The sequence below is a fragment of the Lygodium microphyllum genome, chromosome 22, assembly GCF_053477565.2.
Source record: "Lygodium microphyllum isolate KBCC chromosome 22, Lygodium_microphyllum_v1.1.10, whole genome shotgun sequence".
NCBI lineage: Eukaryota > Viridiplantae > Streptophyta > Polypodiopsida > Schizaeales > Lygodiaceae > Lygodium > Lygodium microphyllum.
This window is the reverse complement of record NC_141156.1, coordinates 127,835,455-127,848,783: the sequence shown is the minus strand read 5'-3', so window position 1 is coordinate 127,848,783 and position 13,329 is coordinate 127,835,455. Positions and strand designations below refer to the sequence as shown.

At 43.2% G+C, this 13,329-nt stretch overlaps 1 protein-coding gene across 1 annotated transcript in view; it reads right to left on the bottom strand.

Moving 5' to 3' along the window:
• Positions 1-388: 388 nt before the first annotated feature.
• Positions 389-13,329, bottom strand: part of GPAT9 (glycerol-3-phosphate acyltransferase 9) — a 94,950-nt gene continuing 82,009 nt past the window's right edge. The window contains exon 14 of the mRNA XM_087663066.1: positions 389-764. Coding sequence (XP_087519192.1) covers positions 716-764 — 49 coding nt within the window. The 3' untranslated portion in view covers positions 389-715. The remainder of the gene's footprint in view (positions 765-13,329) is intronic.

Genomic DNA, 13,329 nt, shown 5'->3' with positions numbered 1-13,329 from the left:
AGAGAGAGAGGAGACCAAACAGGTGTAACTCGATTAGTTAACTCAAATAGATGGTGATCAGATGGTCTTGAGTTCAATTCCTACATCCACACGGTCACTTCTTATAGGAATTTCAAACAAAGAAAGATTTGAACCCGGGTCAGCAGGTTGATAAAACAAGTGGCTTATCAGGCGCAAAGCCCTAGGCGGGGTGCCTCCGAGACAAATGCAAACAAAAATACCCTTTTCCAACTTTTGACTGGTAAGGCTGACCTTTAAAAACTTTCTGCTCTATTTGGTTAGACCAGATGGTTAACAAGTTTCAAATATTCATGATGTTCAGTGCATGGCTGTGGCAAACAAACAAGATACATCATTTTGGCACAGAAAAAACAGTAAAACAACCCCGTTGAGACCAGAAAATGAATGATCAAGAAACTAAATAACAAGAAGCATTGTCAAGGTTTAAGGACCTTACTGCTGCTTTAAAACAAGACTTTAGTGGCCCATATTTAAATGCCCTAACTCCTGTAAAATTTGCTCATGCTGATACTGCTGCTTTTTAATAGCCCAATGTATTATCTTGAAGCACAAGGGGAAGGTTGCACAAATGTGATGTATACTAAACAGAGGCTTTGAGAAGAGAGACATCAGATACCAAGCCCAGTTACCCAGACCTTCATTTTCTGTTGCATATACGTTAGACCAAAAGGAGGAAGTAGATAATACTGATGACTCACATTGCATTTACATATGGCAGAATAGATTCAGCAAACTTTTGTTGCCTGCAATCCATGTAGATAATAGCGGTTAATTCATATCAAGCATGGAACGGTAAACCAGATGCACCCAAAACTGTAATGCAAAGCAGCAGTTAATACACAACAGTGCATGAAACAGTATGAAATGCTTTAGTTCTAATTTATCAAGCTAAACATTGATGACACTTGTGTCAGTGACTTGGCACATTAACTGATCACCTATCCAAGGCCTATCTTCAGAATGGGACCACCAGCCAAGGCAAGGATAGCACAGGTGCATACAACTCCAGCCAGTCGGGGTGACACAGAGAGAGAGAGAGAGAGAGAATGGCTCCATTACGAAAAAAAAAAAAAAAGAGAGAGAATGGCCCGTTCCTGCTCGAACCCTGCACCCCTGCAAACAGTCGACCTGCTCTGCAACCAGTTATGCCCTGTGCCCTGCTCTGCGCCTGAGAGAGAGGTCGAAAAAGGACCAGCTGCAGCCCTGTCCCCTTTCGATTGCCCACCCTTTCGACTGCCCACCCTGTCGCCAAACTGTCCTGCGCCTGGTGCTGGGTACCTGTGTCTTCTGCACAGCGAGCTCACCTGTGACCCTGTGGCTGTTGACAGGCTTGAAGGTCGTCTGACTTGCGGTTTGTGGCTCCCCATCTGACATCTGACCTGCACAGGGTCCATTCGCAGCGTCCCGTTCTGCTTCCGGGTAAGATAGAGAGAGAGTGAGAGAGACTGTGAGAAGGCTTGTACAGACAGTACAGCAGATTCTCGATCTGCCCAGAGAACCTGAAGCACAACGGCCTGTAGAGGGTGACAAATTCAGTTCAGATCTGTGACAGACAGACAGGGTTGAGAATAGAGCATGTAAGAGAGAGAACAGGGTCGTTTGTGATCAGCATCTAGTTCTGCTATGGTGAATCTGCAGGTGTCAAATGGTATCGATATGGCCTTCCTCGATCACCATATAGGGCATGGGAATGACAAAGATCTGGTGGACTCAGATGGTGATTCGTCGGCTGAAGACCCCGGGCCGTTGATGGATGGGGATGAGATGGGCAAATGTTGTAGGATGCCAATTGAAGAACCGGTCTTAAGCTCCCAAATTTGCCTCAGCCAGAAGTTCATGTTTCTTGCTCACAAACTGATGGGTCTCTTCAGTTCATGCTGGCCACTGCCAATCATCTTATGTCAGATTATATCCATGCTAATGAGGGTAAAGCTAACTCTTTACCGGATGGGGATCATGTAGTTGCAGTCATGGGAACTGACCTAGTTTTACAACAGATTGCTACTTTCCACGAGAGGGCAGCCATTTTATTTTACAGGAAGGACTCCCTTGATCACCAGAATTTGTGCTTGGCTGCAGTCCATGCTTGTCAGTGTTGAACAATGCCAAGATGACGCTTCAGGGCATATGCAGGCCCCTCTTGTTGAAGAGATTTATGATGGACCGAGGGGGGTTTTTGAGGTTCTTTTTCATTCCTCGGAAGTGCGGGCTCTCATTATGCAACGCATTCCTTTGTTTATGGAATGGGCAGCTAGTTCATATGATCCCTAGGAGGCCTATGGCAAAGCTTCAAGAGGTGCTAAGGCAAGTATGCCCAATTTGGGTGGAGGTGGTTGATTTTCCTACACATCTTTGGATACTCCTCCCTCTGGTTTTGAGAACCCTTCGTGAGGTTTTAGTGGAACCTTGGATGCCTTCCCACAATAGGAACAGGGCATGTATGCTTTGGGACACAGGGAAACCTCGCCCGACCAAAATTCGTTTTGAGGTTCCAGGGTTGCAAACGGTGGTTTGAGAGTTGAAATGGGGTACTTTTGCTAGACATTGTTTCAGATGTGGCCAATTGGGCCATTTCATTTCAGAATGTGACAAAAATCCTGAGGTATTGCAGTGCTCTATGGATCCTGACATGGATATGCAAGAACACCATCCTCAGCAGATGCTTCAGCAACCAGAAGCTGATCCTCATTAGCTTCCCCAACATGGTCGTGATGATGTGAAGAAGGATGTTTCCCAAGTTGGTGTGGAGCGTGCTTCGCTTGCGGTTGGGCAGAATTTGTCTCCTTAGGAGGATTCTTGGGTCACAATGGTTAGACATAATGCCAGACAAGATTCTCGTTCAACTCCTGCCCATCCACCGCCACACCCAATCACTCAAACCTTTCAACGCAAAGGTAGGGGGTTTTATATAAAACCTCAATCTTCATGTGCACCGGCAAGGGATGATATAAGGACTTTTCATTCTGCTTTGCGCTTTGATGCACATGGGAGGCTTGTGCCTCCTCGGGATGTTTTCTGTTCACAACAACAAAAGTTTCCTTCTCATGCTTCGATTGTTGGTTTGCAGAGGGCAGATCTTGTAGATGTATTCCGAAGTGAAATTGGAGAGATTCCAGGCAGCTAAAGCTATTGATGTAAAAGGGAAAGGAAAAGTTGTGGTTTAGTAGTTTTTCTCATTTGTGATTTATCATGAGAATTGCTTTGTGGAATGTGAAAGGTATTTCTTCGGAAAACAAGCACTATCGGTTGTAGAAAGTTGTGTTAGCTGGAAATTGGGATGTTTTTTGTGTTGTGGAGCATAAACAGCACGCTTTGGCTGGATCTTCTTATGTATACAAGGATTATGCAATCTTTTTTAGTGGTCGAGCTCCGCATAAATCTGGAGATATGTTGATTGTTAAATCTTCCCTGCAACCATCATTGGTTTTTCAAGACTCTCGCGGCCGATTTGTGATTCTGGAAATACTATATGAGGGAGGGGTTTTATGGCTGGTGGGCGTGTATGCTCCTACTCCACGGAAACATCATCAGCTTTGGGATAACTTGCATTGCCTTGCCATGGCTCGTCAAGGCTTTTTCATGGGTGATTTTGATGCATGTGTATCTCGGGATCAAGCAACTTCTCCGCATTCGATCACGGATGGTCCTGAGTGACAGGCTTGGGATGCTCTAGCAGCTGTGTCTTTGAAACAAGACATGTGGTCCTGGATGTATCCATCACAACCCGGATATACTTATTGTTCTTTTCAGAATCCAAATACTTGGGCCAGACTGGATAGGATCTACATTTGCCAGAGTGATTCTTTTCTTCCTGCAGTCATTGACATGTGGGTGGAACAACACCATGTCTTGTTAGATCATTACCCTTTGGTCTTGGAAATGAGCCACAGACCTGTTCATGCATTTAAGGCTGTCCTTGCTCATTTGCCTCTTTGTTTTAACCAATCTTTTCTACAGCAAAATCAGTTTTTGGAATGTGTTCAACAATTGATCGCTTCTTTTAGCTTGAGGGTCCTATCTAGAGGGATGGAAGCATGGGCTGTTTTTAGGGATAATGCACGAGCATTATCCCGACAAAATGATATTCAGCATGCTTCCTCTTTCCGAGCTGAATTGCAGCATGCCCAATCTTTATTGGCCCATTCGTTGTCTCAGTGTCAGTCAGGGGATTCCAATGATGACTTGCTTACATGCACTGACTGGTTGAAAGGTAGGGTTTAATCTCTTCAAGAAGAGGAATATGCAAAATTGATGGCCAGAGCCGATGCTTTACACATTAATAAATGTCAATCCCAGACATATGCCCGGGAAAATATAGTGTGTTTAATGGATGCGCAAGGTGTTATGGTGACTAATCCTACTTCCATCATTTGGATGACTGATGACTTTTATAGGTCTTTGTTAGGTTCACAAGAGATTATTTCTAATGCTGTTCACTCTACTTGCCGATATATTTGCGAGTTGGTTAGTAATTAGGTTAAACCAGAATGATTGGATTCGATGGAGACTAATATTTCAAAAGATGGAAGTGGAAAAAGTTTTGTTCCACTTGCCTCGAAGAAACAGTCCTGGCTGTGATGGGCTTCCTAATGAGTTGTTTTCAACCCATGTGGAGAAGCTTAAGGAGCCATTAACATGCCTATGTCAACAAGTGTGGAATTCTAATATGATGTCTTCAGATTGGAAGATTATTGTTATTAGGTTGTTGCCCAAGGTTCCCTCTCCAACCTCTTTGAAACAATGGAGACCCATTTCTCTTATGGGTCTTTATATAAAATCTTCTCCAAAATCATTGCCAACTGATTGCACAAAGTATTTCCGCACTTGGTTCATCCACGTCAATACGGTTTCATTAAATGTCACGCACAACATTTTGAATCTTCAACTGGGAATTGACTATGTCAAAGCTTCACGCTAGCAGGTTGTTATGCTTCAACTTGATATTGAGAAGGCATTTGATCATGTTAGCTTGTCATTTTTGTGGCAATTAGTGTCTACAATAGGATTCGGTCCTCGCATGATTTCTCTGGTTGATACCATTAGTCACGATGTTGTGGCTCATATTGCACTTAATGGAGGGATCACAGAGGAAATTGCCTTACCTTGGTCTCTTCGACAAGGCTGCCCTCTCAATCCTTTGCTATTTGCTTTAGTCACTCACCCAATGCTCTCATTGTTAGATAAGTTGGTTGATCAAGGCGAGATAGTTGGCTTGTCTCTTCCCAGTGGTACCCAACTTGTGGGTCAATCTTTGGCAGATAATTATTTTATGTTCCTTAAGGCTGATCGCACTAATGTTAATCGGGTAATGGTGGTGTGGAATCTTTTTGCTTTGGCATTGGGTCTTCATATTAATACTCGGAAATCAACTCTACTCTCCCATACGGAGAATGATCTGCAGGCCTTGGGCTGGCATGGAATTGTGATCTCAAGGAGAATACAACCAGACACTTGGGATATCCTATTGGTATGGAGGTAGCTCCCCGTGTCTTGCTAGATTGGATGGCCTCCTAGATTCATGATAGGTTCATATATTGGAAATCTCAAGGCTGGCCTCTACATGTCGCAGACTTAAGTTGCTCAATGCATTATGATCAATATGATTTCCTTTTTTCTACCATTGCTTCCTTGGACTAAGAAGTCCATTTTGGAATTGGTTCAGCCTATCAAATTCATGTTGTGGAAAAAGAAAGGCAATCGTTTGTTGGGACAAGTGTGGATTTCGTGGCAGCATGTGACTACTCCTAAAAGAATGGGGGGTGCAGCTTTGTTGGATGTTAACTTGCATATGGTTGCTTTGAGGCTATCCCTTTTGCAAGCTCTATGTGTACAGAGTCATCGTTGGTCAAATATTGCTAAATTTTTCATAAAAAAAACTGTCATCCCTCATGGTAGCACGGTTATTCATGCTTCCCGGTGGCATGTGCTTAACTTCACAAGGCCTATTAAGGTCTCCCAATCTTTTCTCCTTTCTCATTTGATTGCATTCTAGCAAGAGATATTACGTTTTGCAGTTTGGCGCCCTCCGAATATTCATAAGAAGGAGAATTTGCTGCAAGGAGAAGTACTAGCTTCCTCCAAGTTATTGGATTTGCCAGATAAAGATTTACAACAAGACAAGCTTAATCCGATGGCTCGTTTGGGGTTGTAGACAATCCTTGATGGTGTTATTCCTAGGCAGCCTCGTCTTTATTCTTTCAAGCGTATTCGTCAATACTTTCAGGTGCCTCGCGGATATAGTGACATTTGGTTGTCCATACACAACAGACTTTAGAGGTTCTCTCCTTTGCCTGTGTTATAGCCATTGTATCCATGGTGTGACTGGATGTTTGTGCTTCCTGATGATTTCGAAAAGAGGTCAACTAATCAGATATATCATCAGATGGTGGAGGCCAAGAGATGGGTCACTGGAAAGGTTTATAAATTATGGCATATTCAAGATAGTAAAAAGAAATGGCAAGAAAGATTCATCTAGCTTTGGAAGTCTAAGTTTCCGTATCAAGGTAAAGTGTTTATGTGGAGACTCCTTATTGGGGGATCTTCCTACAAGGAATGTAATGCATGCCCAAAAGATCTTTGTAGGTCGTCGTGTATTCTGCACATGTGATGAGACATTGCTTCATCTCTCTGTCTCTTGCCCTATTGCTCAACAGATTTGGAGTTTTATTTCCCGCATGTGGTCCTTGATGACTCAGCACCGGATACCAGCTCGTTCGTGGATTATGGGAAACATGTCATCTATGTCTTCTTTGCATTCAGATTATTCATGCCTTTTCTATTTCCTTAGATGGATAACCCTGTGGCATATTTGGCGTACTCGAAATGCCTTTATTTTTTATTCAATATCGGGCATCCATGGTCAGGTGGCCCGTATTCGTGGTTTAGTGATATGGCCAATCTCTTCTATGATGTCAGCTGACCTGGTTCTTCTTGGCATTGCTGCTCCCTGGCAAGCTATTGTTCGAGCTACTCCAATTGTCCTTTCTCTGTGATTTCTTTGTGTTACTCATGCAGTAGGTTGTTCTGATAGCCTAATGGCTTCATTACAGTTGTTTCCATCCTGTTTGGTTGACCTAAAGGCCTGATGTAAATATTTCCATACATTAATATACACTTATTCACAAAAGAGAGAGAGAGAGAGAGAGAGAGAGAGAGAGAGAGAGAGAGAGAGAGAGATTCAGTGCACATCTTTAAGAGCCAAGCACCTTATGGTAGTCGGTTCTACCCTATGACAATGTAGAAAAGTACCAGTGGCATCAGATTTAAGCAGTGAACTGTGCGGCAAAGCACTGTGCTAGCTAGGATGATAACAGCGCAAGGCCTCCACGATATATCACACTATAAAAAAAGAATTGGTACACTTGCCGTAGGTGAGGCCTATTTTCATTAGTCTCATACTGTGTTTGGCAGAATTTACATAAAAGATTATTAATCCCCTTAAGCTCTATAAAAATTAGAGGCCAAAGGCACAAATAGAAAGCGCACAACTGCCAAAGACGCAATGCCAAATCAATAAGTTCCTTCACACAATAGTTATGTGTCTACCTGCTATGATCGACATGAGGTTTCTATACTACTACAATCACCTAACAATAACATAGGGCCCACCCAAGAAAGGTCCTTTTGCAACTAAGCAAAGACAAGTGTGGACTAACACCACACTCCGTTCAAAGAGAGTGTGGAATGAGGGGATGTTGAACATCAACCCCTCTGTCGCAACATAGTCGCACTCCAACCCCCTTAAACAGTGTTGATCTGGAGATAACTCGTTGTATGCTCAAAAGCAAGGGGCTGCCTCATAAATTTTGGTTAGAAGGCCTTCAATGTGCAATTCATGTGTTGAATCGTGTACCCACTCAGGCTAAAGACAGCTCCGAGCTATTGCTGCACCATATGCGCCTGAACAACAAGGTATTGATGATGATTTGCCACATGCCAATGTTGGAAAATGACAACCAGCTATGGAGAAGAGAAAAGAGAGACAATGAGAGCATGCTGAAGCAAAAGAGTAGAGTATACTTGCTGAACTAAAAGAATGAAAATGAAAGATACAAGATAGGTCTAAGATAGACCTACCTCTAACTCAACTAGAGTTAACTAACTCTAACTCTAACACTAAGAATGGTGGCACAACTTATAACTTTAGTTGTGTTCACACTAAGAACTGAAAAAAAACTAAGACAAACATTGGGCACTGCCCATAGAATTGGAAAATTCTTAACATCCCCCTGCAATGCCAATGTGGTAAAGTACAGGAATGATCAATCACCAAAGGGTAGCAAGTTTAAGGACTTGTGAAAAGCCTCAAACTTCTCACGAGGTACTGCCTTGGTGAAAATGTCTGCAACATTTTCTTGTGTAGGAACATACATCAAGCTGATCTCTCCTGCATAGCCTCTCTCTCTCGCATAATGGTAATGCATCTCAATATGTTTTGTGCGAGCATGAAACACAAGATTTCGTGCCACTACAACAGCACTCTTGACTATCAGAAGGAATGGATGTAGGACCCTCCAATAATAAATGTAGATCAGCCAACAATCTACACAACCATACACATTCCACTATTGCCGTGAAGGCTGCCTTGTACTCAGCCTTACAGGATGAGGTAGCCACTGTAGGTTGTTTCTTGCTTAGCCATGCAATGCATAAACGGTCCAGAAAGACAAAGTATCCACTAGTAGACTACCTAGTGTTTGCATCACCAGCCCAATCTGCATCACTATAACCCTATAATTGCAAAGTCTCCCCCCTAGGAAATAATAATACATGTGACTGAGTACCTTGCAAGTATCTGAAGATCCGCTTAACAACTTGCCAATATATAGTCCGTGGACTATACATATACTTGCTCACCTGAGATACTGCATAATACTGAATGTCAAGGTGTGTACTGCAAAGATAAATAAGACAACCAACAGCCTAGTTGTAACTTGCAACATCAAACATCTCTTCACCATCATGCATAGACAACTTTAAGCTTGGCTCCATAAGAGTGCACATAGGTTTGCAATCTTGCATATTAAACCTATGTAACATCTTATCCACATACCGTGACTATGACATGATGATACCATGCTGATTTTGGATGAACCGAATCCCCAAATAATAGTGTAGACAGCCCATATTTGGCATAGCAAATGTTAATTCAGCCTTGAAATCTGCAATTTTTGCTTCTAAAGGTCCAATGAGCTACATGTCTTGGTATTAGAGCTCAAGTTGCTAAGCTTGGGTGGCATTAGGACCTCAATCAAGGTGTGGCTTGAGGAGGGGTATTGGAAATGTAATCCACACTTACTAGAGAAAATTAGCTCACTATCGATGCAGCGGCAATGTATTGAGACTAGGTTTGAATCCTAAGCCAAATGGAGGAAGATTTCCATAATTGGATAGACTGGAGGTCATCCATCACCTTAAGGTTTTGGGGGCTAGATGGCTAGTCCAATTATGGGAAAATTCCCGTTAAGCACGCAATAACATGAGCAATACCAAGATGGGTGACCTTCTAGGAAGGGGAGGTACAAGGGCCCCCACCTAGTTTCTAGCCCCTCTCTCTCTCTCTCTCATGGTGAATCGTCGCTAGCCTAACATGTCACTACTCGTTGCAACTCCTATCCGCTAGTCTCCGGTTGCTTGCCTAACACATCAATACCCGCTGCATCTCTCTCTTTTTTTTTCGGAATGCTGCATCTCTCTCTCTCTGTGGATGGGATCTCCCAAAAGAAACAAGGTATCCCCACCATTCGAAAGCCGCACAAGAGGGGAGAAGAGGGAGAAAATTTCAGTCATCTCGATTCTCAAGCAACGTTGGCAAGGCGAAAGATTTCCATACACAAAAGGGCATGGAAGCGCTCCAAGTCCTTTGTAAAATTCAGGACCACAACATGGAGAATATCAAAGAAATTACAATAGCCATGTTTGACAAAGCTATCCATTAGATCAAGGAGGAGATGTTCGCCAAGATGCAAGAATGGAATAATGAGGTATACGAGGAAATCAAAGCACACTTCACATCCTAGAAAGAGGACATCGAACCTTGCCTCCAAGAGAGGAACAAGGTGATTGAAGAGCTTAAGCATGAGGTCACCAATTACAAGAACCAGCTCGACCTTCTTAAAAAGAAGGGGACATCACGAAAACCATGCCCCTATTAGATGCCAAAAGCCTATATGGAAAACTAAGAGTGGAGGACTCATCCATTGTGAAAAATGTATGGCAAGTAGATAAGGACCCAAGCGGCCCCTTATCGTTAATTTTACTGATTTGGGGTTGTGATGTGTCTTCCTCTCTAAAAGGAAGGCTCTCAAAGGGGAGAGAATCTACGTAGAGGATGACCTCATTCCAGCCCAGGTAGACCACTGACCGAAATGCATACCACAGATTATGGAGGCTTGCAAGGTGGGCATATAGGAAGTACATATAGACAAAGAGGCATATCATCATCACAAAAAAGTGCCAATGACAACACGGCCTATGAGTCACATCTAAGGGTTGCATTGTGGAACTATTATGGAGCCATGAGAACTAATGCCCAATTATTCCACGAGACCTTCACTGAGAGGGATATCATCTTGGATACAAATACATACCTAAGTCCGAGCACAAGTACCAATGGTGAGAGGTTGCAGATCGGAGTCGGGCTGCCACCCTCAAACTTGATCACGAAAGGGAACCAACGGCTCTAGGGGGGTGGTGGTTGTAACCGGCCTGTTCACTGGGAAGGGCGGTAGTGTACAACCAAAATAAATAAATGCTTTCACCCAATTTAACAGTCGCCCACTTTACCTGAACTTAAAGACACAGAATCACGAAGACATACAAGCTAGAATGCTCCTGTTGCAACACATACACCCTGTCGGCCCCTAAGTTAGGCGCCCCTTGTAGTATTTCTTTATTTTTAAAAAGAGAAAGTACAATGGGCTGTCTTTCACCTATTCTGGGTGAAATTTGACAGCATAACAGTACAATTACTAACCCAAATCAAGTTGACCAGGAGGGGAAACTCTGCCCAAGTCTGAATCTTCTGGTTGGAGTGCAGAATTGACCATTTCAACCTGCTGTATTTACTGATTCAGACCTGTTCTGAAACCTGTTTACAACTCATATTGTTCCCTGTACTGTTCAGCCCACTGTAATTACTGGTTCAGACCTGTTCTGACACCTGTTCTCAGCTCATATTGTTCCCTGCACTGTCCTGCATCATCTGGGCCAAGTGCCCCTTGATTCTGACATCAATTGGGCTCTGAAATAACCTCTGAACAGTCCAAAAACAGTACTGATTCAGTGCTGTTTCAAACACTTACTTGGTGAGGTTACCACCCTCCCCTGTCCCTGCTGGGAACTGCAAACAACTGCTCCAGTTCCTGAAGAAAGGAGGCTCTTGCCTCATGCAAAATCAGCATATTCCACACAGCTGTACCTGAATCAGAAGAAAGGCCCTTGATTCTGCAGCATAACCATACTGTTAGGGGGAGAGAGAGAGAGTAGGAAGCAAGCTCAGCCCTCTGTGCATCATAGACAGGGTAGACCAACTCTCAAGAGCTCTCCATCTGCAGCAATCCATCTCCCTTTCACAAAAATGAGCCCCCCCTGTGCTGCCCTCTCCTCTCTTTTGGGAATTTATGCCCAAATTGTGACACATGGCAAATATGTAACAATTTTCCTGTCTAAACCTTTCGTCTAAATTTCTCCATCCTCGGTTCAGAATTTGACCTTGGTACAGACCAGAGGATTAATCCTCGTACAAAAACGAAGATAATGACGCGAACAGATTCTGGGGTCCAAAAATAGTAACTCCCTAAATTTTAGGAGTGGCTTCCATTGCATCCCCACTAGTCTTCTGACCATTTTGCTGACTATGGCTACATCCAAATTTACAATGTAGCTCAACTGAAAGTGAATTTCCACTGATGACCCCACATGGACTAATCTCTTGAAGATTTGTCCATCTTCACTTTGAACTAGTCTCTTCTAGGCTAGTTCTTCAACACACTTATCCATATACACTTTCACAAGTCTCTTCCAGGCTTGTCAATCTACAGTGCCATCAGTCTCTTCCAGACTTGTACTGAACCTTAACTGTCCAATCTTGACTCACTAGACATTCCTGTCTGGTTCACATGCTGGCCATGCAACTCAGGCGTTTAGATTTCAAGAGGGATCCTTCCAAAAAGAAAAACCAAATAAAATATGTAATAAAGAAATCAACAAAAATGTAATAGTTGTCACAATCTTGTGACAGTTGTACTATGCAGGGAGAAGCTACAGCACGTTGTGCAAGTCATAAAAAGAGATGAGGAAACATGCTTCATGTGGATCCGGATTTATACATATCGCCCCCATGACATATACATTGCAATATGCTACTTTGTGCAAACTCCTCGGATGCACCATAGGGAGAGATATCACCACATTTACCACTATATAAGGATATCATGCACTATTCTAGCATGGGAGATCTTCTGCTAGCTAGAGATTTCAATGCTCGCACAGCATAGATACATGTCCCTTCTTCAAGAGTGAGGACCACATGAAGAGAGAGAGAGCACCAAAGGAGATGAGGATCATCCAGACATCAAAGATAGCCGAGTGCACAGATTATGGAAACCATCTCTTGGCCTTGAAGAAGCACATGGATTAGCCATCCTTATTAAATGGCTAGGATCGGATGCTCACATGCTTCCTACATAAGTATGCATTTAGACGTATAGGAGGGAGTGAGCACAATGGACTACCTATTAGGACCATTATGTCTCATCCACGACATACAGTCTTTCACAGTCTCCCCATGTCCACTGGTAATGATCACTTGCACACATGATGTGATCCCCCCAGTGAGAGGCCCTCAGCAATTTCCCAGATACCACTTCACTAGACTGACAACGAGTGCCTGCTTAGATCATATATATTGAAGCTTATAAAAAATGGACGTACATATACGCCTCGAGGAGTTCACAGTATAACTTGCCAGAGCATTCCACACCTCAACTACCTTATACTTTCTCCATACACATCCCAATCTCATTCATCCGAACAAGAATGTCCCACAGAACAACTAGTATGACAAGGAATGCAATGAAAAGCATCTTCACCTTCAACGAGGGGAAGCATGAGGGGCCTACACATGTGGGCATCTGGCACACACAATATTTTGCCACCTAGTGTGGCAAAACAAGAGGGCATACCTATCCAAATTAGAGCATGGGTTTTACCAACTATTCTTAGGGCATGACAACAAGGAGGCATGGCAAGGCATTCCAAGAGCCCCAAGCCCATACACCCATTACCTCTCTAATGACATCGCATACA